The 22011-nt window shown below is 41.5% G+C and overlaps 2 protein-coding genes across 4 annotated transcripts in view; both read left to right on the forward strand.

The window, feature by feature from the left end:
* LOC119893815 (NACHT, LRR and PYD domains-containing protein 12-like) overlaps positions 1 to 22011 on the forward strand; it is a 636326-nt gene that overhangs the window by 69804 nt on the left and 544511 nt on the right. The window lies entirely within an intron of this gene.
* LOC119894972 (NLR family CARD domain-containing protein 3-like) lies at positions 6 to 21064 on the forward strand. Of its 2 annotated transcripts, XM_038707744.1 has the most exons (9): positions 6 to 379; positions 748 to 897; positions 4007 to 4156; positions 6998 to 7147; positions 13024 to 13259; positions 13548 to 15408; positions 17103 to 17276; positions 17800 to 17973; positions 19927 to 21064. In XM_038707744.1, exons 2-9 carry the CDS (start codon positions 767 to 769, stop codon positions 19934 to 19936), a joined length of 2886 nt encoding a protein of 961 aa, XP_038563672.1. In that variant the 5' UTR covers positions 6 to 379; positions 748 to 766; the 3' UTR covers positions 19937 to 21064. The 2 variants fall into 2 exon arrangements, with proteins under 2 accessions (XP_038563672.1, XP_038563756.1); XM_038707828.1 differs by lacking the exon at positions 4007 to 4156 and having other exon boundaries at positions 7 to 379.

Below are 22011 nucleotides of genomic sequence, written 5' to 3' on the forward strand. Positions count from 1 at the left end.
GCCGGCTGTCAAATGGCATGTCTCCAGTGAGGTTTTAAAAAATTCTGTGAACACTGGAGACAGCTGATCAGCACAGTGCTTCAGGATGGATGGGGAGACAGAGCCTGGCCCAGCTGCTTTGCAAGGTTTCTGCCTCATGAACAGTCTGTTAACATACCTCTCTCTGAAGCCTTTCAGACAGAAGCAAAGTCATTATTTGAAAACTGGTGTTGTAGTCTCTCTGCGTACAGATAAACTAACCTGATGAGGGGAGGAGCAACACTGATCAGGTGATCCAGGTGAGAACAGGGAGGGAACCTGGAGCTGAAAGTGTTCAGTCAGTTCAGACTCCATTTTGAGTCGACAGAGCAGAAGGAGGAAAACTGAAGGCTGAGGCAGGGTGAGTGTTAATCCAGCATTTTTATTATTTTACTGTCAAAGTCTCTGAGTCAGTTTTCTCTCTGTGGACTGTAGAGGAAAGAAATGTTAGAGTGAACTCAACACTTTGATTCATCTGTGGACACACAGTCGGTATGGCTGAATGAAACACATTAAACCAAGAAACTAAGCAGAGATTTAAAGACAAGAGACCAGGTGGAGTTCTGACAGGTTTTATAATACTGTATACTTTGTGTGTGTGTGTGTGTGTGTATGAGTGTGTGTGTTACTTCCTGTTCTCTCAGTCTTGTTTGTGACTCTTGAACAAACCTGTTCTTCTTGATTCTTGTGTTCTGAGCTCACAGTCAGTGTCACTGTTTTACCTCTCAGACTGACTGAAGTCCCAAAGATGAGTGTTTGTGTGGAGGAAGAGGAGGACAGAGCAGAGTCTGCAGTATCCAGCTGTCTGTCTATGAAGAATGACCGGTCTAGAGAGTATCTCCCATACCTCAGTAATGAACCTGGACCCTCAGACACAAAGTATGTCAACTGCTTCTAACTAATTCAGTGTTTGCTGGTAATCTTTTGCTGTTTGCCATTTATAGAGGAACATTAGGCTTCATGAACAAAGAAGGTTTTTGTGTCGCGTCTGCACGCTGGCTGTCTCCCTCCGGGAGAGTACAATATGTTTGCTCTGCTTTAATAAGCTGCTGTTTGAAACTAAACATTAAAGCTTTGAAAAAAGAAAAGAAAGGATGATATTTCTGACAACACCATTTTCAGTTTTAGTTTTAATGGAGACAATGTTACAGCTGAGTCGCTATGACCTCAATTGATGCAGCTTACTTGGGTCCCATGGTGATGTCTCTCTGACAGACTCTCTAAGACACGTTGGGTCAGATGTACGACCAGGCTGGGCCAGTTAAGCCTGGTCCCCACCTTCACCAACTTACTAAACTTTGTGAAAGAATACTCCATTAGCTTTCTACGGTGGTCAATAACTCTGCAGACAAAAACTTCTCTGGAGACGTTCAAGAGTCGATGCAAAAAGAGTTTAATCCAAAACAGGACACATAAACCCGTACAACATCCCAACAGGTCGGAGGATGAAGCCAATCCTATGGTCTGCAGACAGTCTTATATATATCTCTTCTGGGCTGGTTTGCCCCCTCCTTTCCTCATGATGAACTTCTTTTATTCTGTTATTGTGTTGTTTTTACCAATTAACACTGTTCCCCAGCTGTCGTTTATTACTGTATTGTAGACTTTCTACATCTTTATACTACTGGATAAGAAGTTCGTCATTTACATTTCAACTTCAGTCTCATTGTGTTTTTTAAAGGTTACGCATGCTTAATTTGACACACAACTGTATTTTTTAGGCAATTAATATAAGAATAACATAAGTAAATTTGCATTTTTCATTAATGCTTGGTTTCTTACAGCATTCTTGATGTTATGCTGGCTGCTTTCTGCTTTCTGCTTATCATCTGTCTGTCGTGTTTTTGCAAAGCATGAATTCCTTCAGCAAGTTCACTCAAAGCTCACACAGGTCATAAGCTAATTCACTCAAAGCTCATACTGGCTATAATAACCAGAGGTTGGAAGTTGACAATCAAACCCCCTTAATCAGTAATTAACCATATAGTCTTAATGTTAGCAAATTAACACCTCAGCAGTTCCTCGTGTAATCACAACAACAGTAGATAACAGCAGAACGAAGCATGCACTGTCACAGTGTCGGCAGATCTTGCACACCTGCAGCCTCTCCTATGGTCATAATCTACAGTAGATGACAGTTGGACAAGACGAACCACCTTTAGTCTGTTCCTGCAGTCATTCCTCCCACTCAAGGATCTAACCACAGTGAGCTTGTTTCTGTGTTCATGACTACAGTTCACTACTTATAAGTAAAAACCAAAGCACATCTATGTAAAAGAAAATGAATAAGAATGATTAATGATTAATACTAGTAAAATTATTAAAAATGATGATATAAGAATGATTACTTAAAGTAACTGATTGAAGACAATAAAACTGATTAAAATGATTAACAATGATTAATATTGATTAAGGATAATCACTGATGACTGTTTCTTGACTGATGTCTAACTTTTTGTCTGCAATGCTCCCCCTCTCTGTGTCCTAGGCATGCCCTCTGCTAATCATGCTATTTTAACCAAAAACCTGACTTTGTGGAATAAGCTTGTGTCTCTTGTGCTGTGTACTATAGACAGGACATTCTTACTGTATTGATGAATGTTTTGCAACACAATTTTCATTAATTCTGCTTCTACATTTTCCTCTGCTGGGGTTTTTGATGATGCCTTGCTGTGCTCATCCTGCTCCTTACACACATGCCTGCTTACACACACATGTGCTACTGTTACTGCCTCCGGGCAGCTAGACACAGAGAGGACCACACACTCTCAGAGCTATGGAGTTTCAGCGTTGTGATCTTAACTTTACACTATAAAATAACACTCTAAATGATGACAATAGCTATAGAGTTTTGACATTGTAATCTTAACTTTACACTCTAAAATAATACTTTAAATGATGCCAATTCAGACCACCTTTGCTCTAGTAATTAATGATAACAATTTAGGCTGTAATTTTCTAAAATAATTCACAACAACATCTTAAATTACATGACGAGTTAAGATAAAACAAAAGGTGAGCAAGTAAACACACAGTCCTGCATCCATATGTGTCAAACATTGTGTGTCATTAAACTTAAAAATTAAACACACGCAAAAGGTTTTGTTATCATTAGTCACACATTGATAAATCTTCTCCTTGTATGTAAACATGCACTGTAATCTACATTCTGTTATTTTAAATAGACTGTGATATCCTGCGCACATTAATTCAAAACTTTAACACAAACCTCCATCCAGTTAGCAGAAACAACAGAAATTAACATAAATTAAAATCACATCAAGCAAAAACTGGGTTAAAGGGCAAGAAAAAGATGTTAAGTGGACTTAAAGTTCAGATTATTAAGCCAGAATCAGTAGTATCATCCCCAAAAATGTTAACTGTAAAAGAACATTTAGTTCATTTAGTTTGAAGCAGTTTAGTTGTAACTTAAACAAAACTGATTATTTACATAATTTAAAACTTCATTTAAGTTCCAACATTTTGAGCAAAATCTGTTTTAATTCAACCTTTTCAGGCCAAGAGAGACACTCACAAACACATCATGTTACACATGCACTCACACGCAAACACATATAGAAAGACTCAACTGATGAGGGGAGGAGCAACACTGCAGGTGAGAACAGGGAGGGAATCTGAAGTTGAAAGTTGCCTAAGTATCTGAGTCAGTTTTCTCCTTGTGGACTGTAGAGGAAAGAAATGTTAGAGTGAACTCAACAGTTTGATTTCTCTGTGGACACAAAGTCGTGATTGGCTGAATGAAACACATTAAACTTGCAGTAACCAAGAAAACAAGCACAGAGTTAAAGACAAGAGAGCAGGTGGAGTTCTGACTAGTTTTTTTAAAGTGTGTGTGTGTGTGTGTGTGTGTGTTATTTTCTCTTCTCTCAGTCTTCTCTCAGAGTCAGTTTGTGATTCTTCAACAAACTTGTTCTTCTTGATTCTTGTGTCCCGAGCTCACAGTCAGTGTTACTGTTTTACCTCTCAGACTGACTGAAGTCCAGAAGATGAGTGTTTGTGTGGAGGAAGAGGAGGACAGAGCAGAGTCTGCAGGATCCAGCTGTCTGTCTATGAAGAGTGACCAGTCTAGAGAGTATCCCCCATACCTCAGCAATGAACCTGGACCCTCAGACACAAAGTAAGTCAACTGCTTCTAACTCATTCAGTGTTTGCTGGTAATGTTTTGCTGTTTGCCATTTATAGAGGAACATTAGGCTTCATGAACAAAGAAAGTTTTTAATTAGCTGCTGTTTGAAAGTTAACATCAAAGCTTTGAAAAAAGAAAAGAAAGGATGACATTTCTGACAACATTTTCAGATTTAGTTTAATGGAGACGCTGTCACAGCTGAGTCACTATGATCTCATTATGATCCAGCTTACATGGGTCCCATGGTGATGTCTCTCCCTGACAAACTGAGTTTGACAGGTTTGGAGACGACCAGCAACAATCAAACAAAAGACAACTAGCTTTATTAGCAACAAAATAAATATAAAAACAGAACATGAATCTATTATTTAAAATATAGCTGCGAGTGGCAATGGACGGGATCCAATCAAGTTGTGAAAAACGCAACATTTGACATTTTTAGAGGATGACAGATGCAGATCACTTGAGAGATTAAAGTGATGAAAGAATTTGACTTTGATATAATTGCAGAAATGCAAACTTGCTTTTTACAGCATCACCTTGAGATCAGAGAGTGAAAATAAAGAAAAATAAGAAGAAAGTGTCAATCTTAAAATGCTTACAACAGTCAAGATGTTGGTGAGAAAATTCTGAAAAAATCACGCATCATTCTGCTGGTTTTTGGTGTGTTGGAAATTATTTTGCCATTATTTGGCATTAGATCCAACACTGAATTAAAAAGAAAATGTGCATAAAAAGTCGTATAATTTGACATTTTTAGAGCAGAAGACCATTGGAGAAAAGATGCAGATGAATCCAGAGATTACAATAATGAAAGAAGTTCAACTCCTATTTAAGCCATTTTTGAGATAATTGCAAAAACGCAAAGTTGATTATTAAAGAGCCACTATGAGGTCTGAGGACCATTTTTTCGCCCTGAGTAGTGGGTGGAAATTGCAACCTACGTGCCAGTTATGGTGAGTTTTCATCCAGCAATTTCTGCTGCCCAAACATTTTTAGAAGAAAGAAAGAAAGATAGAAAGAAAGAGAAAGAAAGAAAGAAATAATAAGAACGAAAACAATAGAGTTCCGGCAGCTTTGCTGCTTGGATCCTTAAATAGAAAACAGGTTCTAATGCTTAATATGCAGAGTAAAACTAATGATTACTCTAACTAGCTGAGCACCAACACTGTTGATTGTCACCAAGTGCTTTCTCAGGAAATAATACAATTGTTCACAAAGTTTCATTGTATACCTTCAAAGGTGCCCAGCCCACAAGACACATCTTAAAATACATGACGAGTTAAGACAAAACAAAAGGTGAGCAAGTAAACACACGGTCCTGCATCCATATGTGTTAAACACTGCGTGTCATCAAACTTAAAAATTAAACACACACAAAAAAATTATTTATCATTAGTCACACAATGATAAATCTTCTCCTTGTATGTAAACATGCACTGTAATCTACATTCTGTAATTTCAAACAGACTGTGATATCCTGCACACATTAATTCAAAACTTTGACACAAACCTCCATCCAGTTAGCAGACACAATGGAAATTAACATAAATTAAAATCATGTCAAACAAAAACTGGGTTAAACCTCCAGAAGAAGCTGTTAAGTGGACTTTATGTTCAGATTATTCAGTCACCAAGAATCAGTAGTATCATCCCCAAAACTGTCTGTAAAGAACATTTAGTCCATTTAGTTTAAAGCACTTTAGTTGTAACTTAAACAAAACTATTTACCATAAAACTTAAATTAATAGCCAAGTCCCAAATAGCCGCCTATCTCCTTTACTGGCCTGGTGTGAAAACACATTTTGACAAATAAACGGTTGCCTCAACTAAACGCCTGGTCTGGTTTTTATAGAAGTTCTTTAGATGTATAAAACCTCTTAAACCCTGCGTGGTCGACCGCTTTATCTGCTTCTTAGCTGCTTAGATTGTTAATACAAATCTTATTGTTTAAACGTATGATCAATATGTCAATATGGACATGCTGAACATCCTTAGATCGGTTAGATTCTCCACAATACCACTGTTAAGTTCATTTAAGGGAAACAACAAGACCGAAAGTCTAATTCTTCTAGATTTACCAGTGTAACCTGCATGGCTACAAGAGAGGAAAAGGGGGAAAAAGTGCTGACTCAAGTTAACTTTGAAGCGCTTGTTAAGTCCGGTCGTTAAGTCTGCTCGTTAAGTCTGAATGTGTCCTTTCCTCGATTATTTATATTCCTTTAGTCTGTAAGGGTCCACCGATCAAAAGAATCAAAACTGCTTGTCATAAAAATGAATCCAAGTTGTGAATCCTGTCATGTGAAGTCCATTGCTCTCTGTCTGCTAACGAACTCATCCTGCACCATGTTGTTGTTTTCCATAGGTTGCCGCCTTCAAAATAAAAGCGCATAAGCCGTCTGTCGGAGCTAGATCAAATGAATGATGTGTATTTAATATTATTTGATCATTTTTACATAAGTATTTTTCTGTTTGAAATAAATAAACTGTTTGACAGTAGTTTCAGTTTTGTGCAAAAAGAATTAAAGGCCTGTCCCATATGGAAGCCTGTCCCAAATAATAGCAGGGTCAATTCAGTGAGGGCTATTATTCAAAGTTTTACGGTATTTTATTTAAATGTCAATTAAGTACCAACATTTTGACCAAAACACATTTGATTCCAAATTCAAGAGCGACGCTCAAACACACAGGTTTGTGTGTGTGTGTGTGTGTGTGTGTATGGGTGTGTGTTATTTCCTCTTCTCTCCATCTTGTTTTTGTCTCCTGAACAACTTGTTCTTCTTGATTCTTGTGTTCTGAGCTCACAGTCAGTGTTACTGTTTTTCCTCTCAGACAGACTGAAGTCCAGAAGATGAGTGTTTGTGTGGAGGAAGAGGAGAACAGAGCAGAGTCAGCAGGATCCAGCTGTCCGTCTATGAAGAGTGACCAGTCTAGAGAGTATCCTCCATACCTCAGTAATGAACCTGGACCCTCAGACACAAAGTAAGAAACTGTTTTTACTGTAAACTGACCTGATGGAAGATGATGCATTGAAGATGAAGGTGCAACGTATGTTATACTCACATATTAATGGACTTAGTCAGCTCTCTTAAATAGAGGGCCTTTACTGTGAAGGATCTGCAGGAAGTGTTGAGTTTGTATTAATAACAAACTACAGGCAGATCACTAAATGTTTAACAAGACACTCAAATAGGAAAAACAGTTAAGTAGTGTTTCTGAAAGCAAGAGAGTTGATTTAAAAGAAATAATAATCTTCATTACTTCGGGCGCCACAGAGAGTGGCAGCAGGACACAGAAGCTCCCTCTCCCCTTTCCAAGCTTTTAACCTTTTTTATATTTATATATTTCTATTTAACTTTTTTACTCACGCACTAATTTACACTTTATTTATTTGCACATTCTAGCTATTTTTCTTTTGTAAATATTCCTCTTGTGAAGGCTAATTCATCGACAACGGTTAACGTTACTTGAAACAGGATAAGGTTACACAACAATGGAGACCGCAACCAACAGACAACAAAACACCTACTATAGTGAGGAGCTCTTACAGTTTCAAGATCGACCCGTTGCATGTCCGAAGGAGGTCCCTGTGAAGTTCAGGATAAGAAGGCGAGGATGTCGTGCTGGCGTGATGGTGAGGAACAAGAAGATACGAGCCCTGTCTTCCCTCGGTTATCACGGGGAACGTCCACTCACTGACGAACAAGATGGATGAACTCTCGGCTCTGGTCAGAAGGAAACGTGAGCATTTTATGTCTGACTGAAACTTGGCTGAATGGGAAAACTCCAGACTGCTCAGTGGAACTAATAGACTTCTCACTTGTTCGAACAGATGGGAAGAAACAGAACGGTAAGAAGTTAGGAGGAAGACTTGCTGTCTTTGTTAACTCCAAATGGTGACACCCAGGACATGTTACAAAGGCAGAAATCTGCACGCCAGATGTTGAGGTGTTGGCCGCCGGGTTGAGACCATAGTATTTGCCTCGAGAGTTCTCATCCGCCATTGCCGTCACTGGGACTTTCTCATTTCCCAAATTTGTGCCTCCTCAATGCTCTCTGCTGCCCTCTGTTTTACCGAATCCTCGCTCACCGAGCGCATCCCGGACAGCGCGCTTCACCTACCGGGATTTAATCTCATCCGCGCGGATCTCGAAAGCTCACGGGAAAAACACGGGGAGGCGGACTCTGCTTCTATATAAACGAAGGTTGGTGCACAGATGTCACAGAGTTGAAGAAATCATGCAGGCCTCACTTAGAGACATTATTTATAAACTGCAATCCTTTTTATTCTCAGCGGGAGTTTTCCTCTTTTGTTCTGGTCGCTGTTTACATTCCACCTCAGGCCTGTGTTAGTGAGGCGTTACTACACCTGGCCGACCAGATAACTAATGTGGAGAAAAAACATCCAGACTCCCGGAGGGAGTTCATTGTTCTTGGGGACTTTAACAAAGCAAACCTCAGTCATGAACTTCCAAAATACAGACGCAACGCATCTTCAAACAGTCACCTTCCCCCTCTGACCTCTCACCTGCACTCAAGATCTGTGAAGAGGACGTGAGCCACCTCTTCCAAAGGCAGAAGATCAGGAAGGATCCTGGACCTGACAGCGTCTCACCATCGTGCCTGAAAATCTGTGCGGACCAGCTGGCCCCTATCTTCACTCAGATTTTCAACAGATCACTGGAGCTGTGTGAAGTTACCTCCTGCTTCAAACGCTCTACATTCATCCCGGTCCCAAAAAAACCCTCCATCTCTGGACTAAATGACTACAGGCCCGTCGCCCTGACATCTGTAGTCATGAAGTCCTTTGAAAGACTGGTGTTTGCCCACCTGAAGGACATTACAGGCCCCCTGCTGGACCCCCTGCAGTTTGCCTACAGGGCTAACAGGTCAGTGGATGATGCTGTCAACTTGGGACTGCATCACATCCTGCAACACCTCGACTCTCCAGGGGCATATGCAAGGATCCTGTTCGTGGACTTCAACTCGGCATTCATCATCCCGGACATCCTCAGCCCCAAACTCACCCAGCTCACTGTGCCAGCCTCCACCTGTCAGTGGATCACAGACTTCCTGACTGACAGGAGTCAGCAGGTGAGACTATCAGCACTGGCGCCCCCCAGGGGTGTGTGCTCTCCTCACCGCTCTTCTCCCTCTACCCCAACAACTGCACCTCAGGAGACCCATCTGTCAAACTCCTGAAGTTCGCTGACGACACAACAGTCATCGGCCTCATCTGGGACGGTGATGAGTCGGCCTACAGACGGGAGGTTGATCAGCTGGCTCTCTGGTGCGGTCAGAACAACCTGGAGCTTAACACGCTCAAAACTGTGGAGATGACTGTGGAATTCAGGAGGAGCACCCCCACTCTGCCCCCCATCACTATACTCAACAGCCCTGTGTCTGATGTGGAATCCTTCAGGTTTCTGGGTTCCACTATATCCCAGGACCTCAAGTGGGAGCCCAACACTGACACGATCATCAAGAAGGCCCAGGAGAGAATGTACTTCCTGCGTCTGCTCAGGAAGCTCAACCTGCCTAAGGAGCTGCTGATCCAGTTCTACACAGCCATCATCCAGTCTGTCCTCTGCACCTGCATCACTGTCTGGTTTGGATCTGACAGGAGCAGACTACAACGGACAGTCAGGACTGCAGAAAAAATAATTGGTGCCAACCTGCCCTCCATTCAGGACTTATACATTTCCAGAGTCAGGAAACGGGCAGGAAACATCACTGCAGATCCAACTCACCCCGGACACAACCTGTTCCAGCTCCTCCCTTCTGGTAGGCGCTACAGAGCACTGTACGCCAAAACCAACAGACAGAAGCAGTTTCTTCCCACAAGCCATCACTCTGATGAACAGCTGATTTCTGACTCACAGTGTCAGGAACAATTCCTGTGCAATAACCCAGTAACTCTGTCTCTAATCAGCACCTGTTTACTGGTTTCCACTTATTATTTATTTATTTACCATTCTCTATTTCAGTGCTGTTCATACTGTGTTCATACTATGTCATATTGTATAGACTGTATACCAATACACCTACCTCAGGTCAAAAGGTCATAGGTCTTGTTTATTTTTTCCAGCATCCTTTGCACTATGCTCCATTACACTGTGTACATGTGTACATGTATGCCTGTATGTGTACCTGTATATCATATCCACCTTCAACATGTACATAATGAGAATAGTTTACTCTTGCATCCTTTGCACTCTGATCACTGCACTATTTGTCAATATGTCTATATTGTTTTGTTCATAGTGTGTATATTAGTGTTGTCTATTCTGTAGTTCGTGTCTGATTTTATTTTATTATTATTTTATTATTGTGTTATTGTATTATTGTATAACTAAGCACATCGTGAGCAATGTACAATCCTGAGTCAAATTCCTCATATGTGTACACATACCTGGCAATAAAACTGATTCTGATTCTGATTACAGATGACATGTTGCACAGCTGCATCATCTTTTCACTGTTTGAGCTGTGATCTCTGTCAGATGAGCAGACCAGCTTTTGGTACCAAAGGCTACAGATAATTTCTTATCGTAGAAACATCCCAAGGTTCCAATAAACATTAGGCGGATAGCATCTGTTGAAAACAGCCAGATTACAGCAGCCTAATCATTCATTACACATACGTAGCTTAACTTTTTTTGGCAGTGCTCCTTTTGTCTGTAAACAGGAGATCATTTCAGCCCTCAGCCCTTTACAAAATGAACCAGTAACATTTATCTCATATAGCTCCATTTAAAACTGTCACCACAGGACTCTGCTGTTGGAATGACGTCTACATGGGCACTATTAGCTTATAACATGAAACACAGCAGATCTGGTCTGAATGCTCTGGTTGACATTACAGCCTAATAATTTGACTTCAGCAGCTGAGTGCACTGTTCTGTCACAATTATAGCAGCTGAATTGGTGTGATGCGCAGATCGGCTCGGACATTAACGGCACTCATATAGGCCTATATGCATAGGCTAAATCATCCACCCACCCCCCACCAACTAATTATTTTATCAGATTTAGATACCACACTGTAGCTTTCTAGGAGATTTCTTTCTTGTGGTTTCCACACATCACATTCAACAATAACAACATCAGTGATATAAAGTAAAATTACATTAAGGAATGCGGTTAGAACAGCACTTTATGAGGCACTACACAAATGGTGAAGGGCAGAAAGTTTGATCGCGCATTTGATTATTTTTAATAGGCTTAACTAATACAACTTATGAATACAACATAAACACTGCAGAGTCCTGCTGCATGCCATGCCTCTTTTAAACGTCACAATGGCTGAAAAGACTTCCGCAAAGGATACACCGGTGTATCCTCGCTTATAGCTCCTCCAGTAAGCCTCCTTGAACCTCGACCCTCCCTCCTCGATGTGCATTTTAGAAAGTGAGGTGTCCTTCAAGATGGCACGCGGAGGCACAAATTTGGGAAATGAGAAAGGCCCACTGTTTACATTCCGCTGTTGGCAGTGGCGGCACACGCTTGTGGCGTCACCCACTCCACTGTAGCGGACCTGCAGACATGGCTCCTAATGCTCTCCTTATCGTTAACGGAGATTTTAACCATGCCAAAATCTCAAGGACACCGACCAACTTCAAACAGTACGTTACCTGTAACACCAGAGGAGACAAGACCCTGGATCTGCTGTATGCGAATGTTAAGGAGGCATACAGTGCCACCGCAGTGCCCCCTCTTGGCAAATCTGACCACTGTCTGGTACTGCTGACTAACGTACAGCTAACGTACAAGCCTGCTGTTAGGAGCCAGTCTGTCACCACCAGGAAGTCTGTGATCCACCTGCAGGTGGAGTCAGGCACACTCAGCTGGGAGAGCTTGTCCTGCTGTAGGGCCGGGATGATGGTGTTAAAAGCAGAGTTGAAATCCACAAACAGGATCCAGAGTCCAGGTGCTGGAGGATGAAGTGAAGGGCCATGTTTATTGCATCATCTACAGACCTGTTGGCTCTGTAGGTGAACTGCAGGGGGTCCAGGAGTGGATCTGTAATGGATTTTAGGTGGGACAACATAAGGCGTTCAAAGGACTTCATTACCACAGAGGTCAGGGCGATGGGTCTGTAGTCATTTAGTCCAGTGGTCCTTGGTTTCTTGGGGACAGGGATGATGGAGGAGGCTTTGAAGCAGGCTGGCACATGTCTCCAGTGAGGTGTTAAAAATGTCTGTGAACACCGGAGACAGCTGATCAGCACAGTGCTTCAGGGTGGATGGGGAGACAGAGTCCGGCCCAGCTGCTTTGCGGGGTTTCTGCCTCCTGAAAAGACCGTTGACTTCCCTCTCTGTGATGGAGAGAGGGGGGGAGGGGGTGGAGCTGTCCAGCTCTGGGGAGGGGGGGAAGAAGTGGTGGACTGAGGCTGAAGCTTAGCGGAGGAGTCACGGGGGATGGTATCCGATTGACTCTCAAAGTGGCAGTAGAGCAGTGGGTTGGTGATGGAGTAGCGGCTAAGGCTCATGTCTTTGGTGTGAGAGACCCAGGTTTGAATCCACTCTGAGCAAGACACTTAACCCCTACTTGCTCCAGAGGTGTGTGACCTCTGTCGTATATAGCAATTGTAAGTCGCATTGGATAAAAGTGTCAGCTAAATGAATAAATGTATGTAATATATACTGTAATGTAATGTAGAAAATTTCCCCTATGGGGGATTAATAAAGCTAAATCTTATCTTATTTTATCTTACAGACTGAAAGCTGAATTCAAACAGAACAACACTTTTACTGATCTCTCTGACCATTTTAGCTTCTACACAGTGTCAGCCAAATCTGTATATTTTTCAACAACAAGCAACAAATCATTTTAGTTCTAATGAAATGTCTTCACAGAGAGAGGGAGAGGAGTCATGTTTCTGTGGAGGAGCAACCGTCCTGCTGTTCTTTGTGTCAGGACATCCTGAAGGATCCAGTCTCTAGCAGCTGTGGACACTGGTTCTGCAGACAGTGCATCACCTTATACTGGGACCAGTCTGCTTCATCAGGAGACTCCTCCTGTCCCCAGTGTGGAGAAAAATCCAGAACAAGAGCTGGAATGCAGACAGCCAGTCAGAGCAGCTCTGTAAAAGGTAAGACTGTACATCTGTCTGCTGATGTTGTTGTGTCTGAAAAAGGATTCTTCTTGGTTTATTTGGTGTAGCACACAAATTATAAAAATTCTATCCATCCATCGTCAACCGCTTATCCTGCGTACAGGGACGTGGAGGGCTGGAGCCAATCCCAGCTGACAATTATAAAATTAAAATATGAAAATATAAAAATTAAATTACGTTAATAAAATCATGTAAATTTAAATCCTGTACTTATTTGCAATACTTATCCCATGATTTAGTCTCACATTTGTCTTTCTCTTTCAGCAGAGTGTGGTCTGCAGGAGGTTTCAGATGAACATAAGATCAGTCTCAGGAGGAGATGTGAACGTGTGACTGAAGGAAGTGATGAAACAGGAAGTGAAACCCTCCTCAACAGGATCTACACTGAGCTCTACATCACAGAGGGACAGAGTGAAGAGGTTAATACCCAACATGAGGTGAGGCAGCTTGAGAAAGCTTCCAAGACCCTCCATGAAACTCCAATCAAGTGCCACGACATCTTTAAAGCCTTACCTGGCCAACAGAGACCCATCAGAGTGGTTCTGACCAACGGCGTCGCTGGTGTTGGAAAAACCTTCTCGGTGCAGAAGTTCACTCTGGACTGGGCAGAGGGCTTGGAAAACCAAGATATCAGTCTGCTGGTTCTGCTCTCATTCAGGGAGCTGAACTTGATCAAAGATGAGCAGTACAGTCTTCTCACACTGCTCCACGTTTTCCATCCAACATTACAGAAGGTCCCAGCAGAGAAGCTCGCTGTCTGGAAACTGTTGTTCATCTTTGACGGCCTGGATGAAAGCAGACTTTCATTGGATTTCCACAACAATGAGGTTGTGTCTGATGTCACACAGAAGTCATCAGTCAACCTGCTGCTGACAAACCTCATCAAGGGGAATCTGCTTCCCTCTGCTCTCGTCTGGATAACTTCCCGACCTGCGGCAGCCAATCAGATCCCTCCTTCATGTGTTGACAGGGTAACAGAAGTAAGAGGCTTCAGTGAAGCCCAAAAGGAGGAGTACTTCAGGAGGCGATTCAGTGATGGATTGCTGTCCAGCAGAATCATCTCACACATCAAGACATCCAGGAGCCTCCACATCATGTGTCGAATCCCAGTTTTCTGCTGGATCACTGCTACAGTTCTGGAGCACATGTTGACTACAGACCAGAGAGGAGAGCTGCCCAAGACCCTGACTGACCTGTACTCACACTTCCTGCTGGTTCAGACAAAGAGGAAGAAGCAGAAGTACGATGAGGGACATGAGACGAGTCCACAGGAGCTGATGGAGTATGACAGAAAGGTTCTTCTGAAGCTGGGGAGGCTGGCGTTTGAACATCTGGAGAAAGGAAACATCATGTTCTACCAAGAAGACCTGGAGCAGTGTGGTCTTGATGTCACAGAGGCCTCGGTGTACTCAGGAGTTTGTACAGAGATCTTCAAAAGAGAGAGTGTGATCTTCCAGAAAACAGTCTACTGCTTTGTTCATCTGAGCGTTCAGGAGTTTCTGGCTTCAGTCTACATGTTCCACTGTTACACCAGCAGGAACACAGAGGTACTGGAGGACTTCCTACAAGACTACAAATACAGGGACTCAAAACCAGTGTTTTTTCTAAAGAAGATTTCTAATAACTTCCTGAGCAAAAAACATGTTGATTCAACCTTGGATGTCTTCCTGATGGGAGCGATGATAAAATCCCTTGAAAGTAAAAATGGCCATCTGGACCTGTTTGTTTGCTTCCTTCATGGCCTCTCTCTGGAGTCCAACCAGAGACTCTTAGGAGGCCTGCTGGGTCGGACAGACAACAGTCCAGAAATCATCTCGAGAGCCATCAACAACCTGAAGGAGATGGTACAGAAGGACAGTAAGAAGACCTCTACTGACAGATGCATGAACATCTTCCACTGTCTGATGGAGATGAACGACCACTCAGTACATCAGACAATCCAAGAGTTCCTGAAGTCAGAGAACAGATCAAAGAAAGAACTCTCTGTGGTCCACTGCTCAGCTCTAGCCTGCATGCTGCAGAGGTCAGAGGAGGTTCTGGATAAGTTCGACCTTAAGAAATACAACACAACAGAGGAGGGACGACAGAGACTGATTCCAGCTTTGAGGAATTGCAGAAAGGCTCTGTAAGTTCAGATGTGATTGTCAACACTAAAACAACATAAAGCTAAAGCCATAAGTATGACAATAAAGAAACACACTTTATACACATGCACAATATAAACACCTCCCCTCTATAAATGTTTTCTAAAGTATTAAACTTATTACTAAAACAATTATACGTATTATACTAAAAAAGTCTACAAACATAATGTTTGTGTTTATAGCTATTAAGTTAGTGACAAAAGTATCTTCAATCATCTTCTAACTATCTTTCTTTGGGTGATGGAGGCTTGATACAAATCCAGCAGGAAACGTAATGACTTTAAGAGTTTCTTGTGATAAAATGATAACTGTCAAAACATTTTCAGCACAGTCTTTTTATTTTTACAGTGGAGACAGTTTCTATAATGTGTCTGTTTATTGTTCTTTTTATATACAGACACACAGACATGTCATATGTGATCTGCTGGAACTAACGTCTCTTGGAGGCTTTTTCCATTATAGCTTCCATGTAGTTGATGAATGTTTTATCTGCAGTTTCTGAGCTATTTTACATGATTTCTTTTCATAATTTATACAATATCTATAATTATTTTTTGAGAGGATGTGAGGAGAGGCCATCCTCCCTCTTAAATAGTGAACACAACATTCCCCTCTCCATCCTCAATAAATAAAAGGTGTGACTTTACAATGAATATGTTTTCTTGTGTTTTGCTACATTAGCAATGAGTTAAACAGTAAGGAAGTTCTCTCTCTCTCTGGTAGGATTTGACTGGTCTGTAAACTGATACATTCCAAAGTTACTTTCTTGGTGTTTACTGATAGACAGCGTTTTAAACTTAATGTGAGAAATTATATCAGTTTGCAAATACAAACTTTCAGACTAACATGTCCTCCACAACTGGTATCCCGTCTGTTCGGTCTCATGGCTGATGTGCGCAGCTTTAGGGTTAACCGACATGCATACAGTCATGGTTTATGCATCACAATCGTGTGATGGTTAGGGTAAGGGGCTTCAGGGGCTGTCAATTTATTTAAAAGTAACACAGTTAACTAGCAATAAGGCTAAAATTATACGCTAAAATAAACTCTACAAAACATAAAAATAAATGCTAATGTTGTCTTTTTGTTTCACGTGGGAACCGAACACCGGTCTTCTGGTGACTGGTGACAAACTATTACCACTAAAATGTAAATAATACAGCCTTTAACAGTAATTATACTATTAATGTAATAGGGGTCATTATATTAATTTTATGGCAGATGAAAAGCAAAAGGAGTAACATAATAAGATGCATCAAAGATGCACAAAAGACAAACAAGCACATGAATGAGGTAAATGTAGGAGTGCAGTTATCTTAAGTTAAAATATAAAATAAATAAATAATTATATAAAATAAAAAACACATATCACAGGACCCCATTAATTATAGTATGACATGTTCACATTACAGTAATTTGGCAGATGCTGTTGTCTAACGCAGTAAGTTGTGGTTCATTATGTTGCTCATGGACACTTTTACATGTGGACAGGAGGATCTCAAGTTTCAAACCACAAACCTTAAGATCAATGGCTGACCAGCTCAGGCTGACCAGCTGAGCTACAGCTGCTCAACTCATGTTAATGTGCGTTGTGATGCAAAATGCAAACAGTATATATTTAGAATAACTATCAGATTTTACTTTACTTTAAGTTTTATATTCTCTGTCATTACAGACTTTCTGGCTGTGGACTCTCAGAGACTCACTGTGAAGTCGTGGCCTCAGCTCTGAAGTCCAACCCCTCCCATCTGAGAGAGCTGGACCTGAGTAACAACGAGCTGCAGGATTCAGGAGTGAAGCTGCTGTCTACTGGACTGGCGAGTCCAAACTGTAGACTGGAGATTCTGAAGTCAGTTCATGTATTTTGCTCTTGTCCTACTAAATTGAAATCTATATCAGAAGTTTTCCTTCAGTCCTCTTATTTTCTGGGTTTGTCTGAGCACAAATCACAATAGATAATTTTTATCAGTCAACTGTGTGTTGATGGAGATGACAGTGGTGATGAGGAGAGTCTAAATCTGTGGTTTGAAATGAGCATCAAGGACATCTGTTTTAGTAGTTTTCATAAAATGACACATGATTTTTACGAGTTAGAAGAAACATATGAAAATGAAAGTATAACATGTCTGATTTGACATTCCAGACTGGACTGAGATCAGCAGCATGTTATTAATCTGTGTTGACATGAATAAATGTATGAATGTTGTGCTGACATTTGGATGATGTCTGTAAAAGACTGATATGATGATCCACAATATCACAATGACAAAGTCACTCTATTCATTTTAGGGAAAGGCTAATTGATTAGGAGATAGTACACATTTAAAAACTGGAATTGATTTTTATTTACGTTTCATTTATTTTTTATTCAGATTGAGGAGCTGCAGTTTGACAGAGATCAGCTGTGCTTCTCTGGCCTCAGCTCTGAAGTCCAACCCCTCCCATCTGAGAGAGCTGGAGCTGAGTAACAACAAGCTGCAGGATTCAGGAGTGAAGCTGCTGTGTGATTTTCTGGAGAATCCACACTGGAGACTGGAGACTCTGAGGTCAGACACCATTTTTTCCTTCTGTGCTGAGATTAATATGATGTGAAAGTTGTGGTGGCAGCGCACCTTCACACATGAAGACATGATCCTATTAGTGACTATTGATGGAGTGGCAAGTTCAAATAAACGGATCTGTGCCAATGAGCCCCTCATTTAATGATAAAATTTGATAAGTTTTAGTTTGGAAAAGATGGTTCGGTAGAAGGCACCGTTACAGTAAATCGGTACTGACTTTCCCAAAGCTTGCTGCGATGCAGTTGTTATCAAACCAACATCATAGTTAGTTCTTGTATTGCTCTCACTATTGAGATGCTGTCTGGAGGGCGTGATGCTGTTGCTAGCCGCAACAGAAGGGACACCTTCTGACTCTTCTTGCTCACATCTCATGCTTGCTGCTATCCCGTCTTTCTTTTAAGAAAACTGAATATGTTTGGAAGATTTGCTTTTTTTTGCTCAGCTGCCTATTTCAAATTTTGCATCTGAAAGCCGCTTTTGTGTTTGCATCTCCACACCGTGTTAATTTCTCAGTTGCTGTCACTTCACTAGCTAGCATATTCTTCTGTCTGGCTGGAAGAGTCCCTGACAATAACCATTACCCAAAATGTCTTTGCGGGTACATGCTACAAAAAAAAACGCCGGGAAATGTGTGAGTTGATTCCCCTGAATCTCTTCATAACAGCTTTTTTGAAGAGGATAATAAAAAACAAACAAAATAATAAATACAAAATCATTAAAAACGGAATTTGAACACTCAGTTCTTTGATTATAAGTCTTACACTCTAGCAATTGAGCTAACCAGTGAAATTATCCTAAAGAAATGCACCTGCCGACCCCTGGATTCAACTGTAGTGTGTTATCTCGAGATCTCTAGATAATTATCCCGTTATCACAGGAAAACAATTTTGAATGAATGGCCGATCATATGTATTTATAAATTATACTAATATGAGAGAGATTGTAAGACACCATGGGTTGGCCTATCAGGTGTCATAGGTCAATTTAAATGTCTGATCATTGATACTGATCCTTCAGACATAGTTTCTCTATGTGTGTGTGTAGTTTTTCTCCTCTAATTCCAGACTGACCCGAGATCAGTAACACGTTATTAATCTGTGCTGACATGAATATGTGTATGAATGTTTTGCTGACATTTGGATGATGTCTGTAGAAGGCTGACATTATGATGATCCACAATAACACAATGACAAAGTCCTTCTACTGATTTTAGGGTAGTAGAGTGTGTGAGTCAGTCCATGCTGGTTTCAGCAGTATTGGACTAAACACAGTTAGTTTCAAAGCAATGATCCAGGATTTCCTGTAAACCTCAAAACTTCTCAGCGGCTGCTTTCCTCAGTGAAGCTGTGAAAGGAGAATGGTGACAGGCTTCAGGATTGGACAGAAAGACTGAGAGCGAGAACAGTCAGCCAATCATATCAGCCAGAAGCTTGCTGTGATCATGTGTTTGAGTTGATGTGAAGACAACTGTTGTTGTTGTGTTCATGTCTACATGAAATAAAGTTGGATTACAGCTGACAGCATCACGAGATCCTCATTCATCAAACTGCCATGCCATCAAATCTGATCTCAAAGTGTTTGTTCTCGCATTTCAACACTAAACTATTGATTAGTTTATCTTTGTCACAGCTCTGAGATCAGTCTGACTGAAGCCTGCAAATCACTGGCTCTGGAACCACAATTACATTTAGTAACCATGTGGTCTTTCTACAGACCAAAGTCTCTGCAGGTCTTATTGTGTTCACTCCAATACGTTAACATGAGAGCTGAAAGGAAGCTGGCTACGCTACACAGCCGCTCCACTTCTGGTCTGACCAGGACTGAAGTCCCTGCTGGTCTTTATCCTGGATGTGCTGCATCACTGACTGACAGCTGATGAAGGGAGTCTCTGTAAACTCTGATTTATGACTTCTGCTGTCTGTCTTCTTCTCTCATCAGATGGAAGTGAGCTCTGTCCGAGTGTGAGTGATGAGAAAGGTCTACACAGTCTCTGCAGACACACTCCTCCACTCCTGCTGCTCCACACTCAGCCACCTCCTCCACCTGGACCTGGACTTTATTTCATTTAGATATTCTGAACCCAAAGTGCCTCAGCAGATTAGTTCTGTTTATGACGACACAACTGCAGATTAACACATTTAGAGGTTCAGTGTGTAAGATTTAGTGGCATCTAGTGGTGAGGGTTGTGAATTGCAACAATCCTTCCAGTCTACCTCTGCCCCCTAAAGGCTTGTGCAGACTACACGACTTTCAGCGTCGGCTGATGGCTGTGCCGTTCACACTACAAAATTTTCCGTCTTGTGATGGGAGTCTTGAAGTCGTTGTGGCGTTCACATTATGTGACTGATCGGAGACAGGGGGTCACACACTACGCAGGTCTCTAAACCATGTTTTGTCAAGAAAACACACGTGAAATGTAAAACTGGAAATGAGGCGAACCTACACATTTAACAGGTGTTGTTTGTTATTATAAAGATAGCAATTATAAAGCCAAAGAATATGGCTGAAAGAATGGCTTAGCACACACAGGTAGCAGGGATTGTTTGTGCTACAGAGAGAGCTGAAGGGGAGTAAAAAGTGTTTTTAAGTGAAAAAGTAGCGGCCTGCTCTGCCAGCTGCCTGCTCTCATTGGCTGGTTGTGGATGTTGAGTCGGCCAACTCCGCCAGGTATTTGGCATGCTAGATATCTGGCAGACGTCGGCGACGTGTCAGAAATGTGTCGGGGAGCCGTTGTGATGCGTCGTTGAGTAGTTCACACATAACGACTGGTGACCGCCGATCAACCGCTGATTTACTCCCGATCACAGCCTGATGGTTGCAGAGCTCGCCCAGCGTCAAATCGGGCTAAAAATTGTGTTGTGTGAACTAGGCTTAACCTTTCAAAGAGCATAGGACAGCTACGGTGGCTGGCTAGTCAAGGATTGAGGTTTCTTTAGCTATATTTATAAGAGATTATATTTACTTTATTATTCAGAAAACAATATGTTATTGTGACTTGGCCACTGACCGATAAAATGGAAAATGTCAGCCAAGAGTGTGAAACACTGTCACTGTTTCTGCACCACAGTCCATTAAAAACCACACATAAAAGATTTAGATAAAGTTTATACAAACATTGACAATGGAAACACATTAATTCTCTCTGTGATTATGGGCCTTCGCCAAAACTGCCCGCCAACAATAATATCTGGCCCACTGCCAGATTATAGTGTTTTGATGGTGGTAAAAAATATAAATGAATAAATGCGTTGATAGTGGTGATGAAATAGATCTCAGTCATGACAGCAACATTTACTCACATAATTACTTCCTCGTAAGTGCTTTTGCCTACAAAATAAAAGCGCAAGAAGCTTATTTAATGTAATGCAGTATTGGAGTTGAACTGAGATTTTACTTTGATTAATTGTGAACAACGTTAAAAGAGTCTGTAGCCTGCTTGACACACCTCTGAAAGAGCCATCAGAAAACGTGATTCCCCTAAATGTCCTATGTCTGGATACACTGGGGAAATGCAAAATCGTCCATAGGTTGATGGATGCGGATCAAAATCCGAAACAAAAAGTGCAGCACATGCCGTGATCTGAGAAACATTCGTTGTAGAATCCATTTGTTGAAGAGAGGAACAAAAAAGTTCTCTCGAGGTGGGATCACAACATGTTGATTCCAAGCGCGAAGCTTCTGGTCAGCAAACTGATGCGAATGCGGAAGTCCCATAAACCTGCATTCTATTGAACAGGCAGCAGGGGGCGACTCTTCTGGTCGCAAAAAGAAGTCTGGCTCCATTAGAAATAATGGCAAAATGAGGCTACTTCTCACCTTAATAATAACTTCAGTAAATACTTTCCTGATGAGTTTATGGTCTCAGTCGTCAGTTCCATGTCTTCTTCAATACAACATGATATTCATTTAGTAAATTATGGTCCCTGGCCAAGCAAGCTAGTTAGCTCCACACATGGCCGTTAGCCCCACCGTCTCCAAAATATGTTCCTGTCCGGTGCCGCCGGTTGCAAAAATTCAACATGT

The sequence above is a fragment of the Micropterus salmoides genome, unplaced genomic scaffold, assembly GCF_014851395.1.
Source record: "Micropterus salmoides isolate LMB-PRFRI ecotype aquatic unplaced genomic scaffold, ASM1485139v1 Ms_hic_scaffold_1, whole genome shotgun sequence".
Classification (NCBI taxonomy): Eukaryota; Metazoa; Chordata; class Actinopteri; order Centrarchiformes; family Centrarchidae; genus Micropterus; species Micropterus salmoides.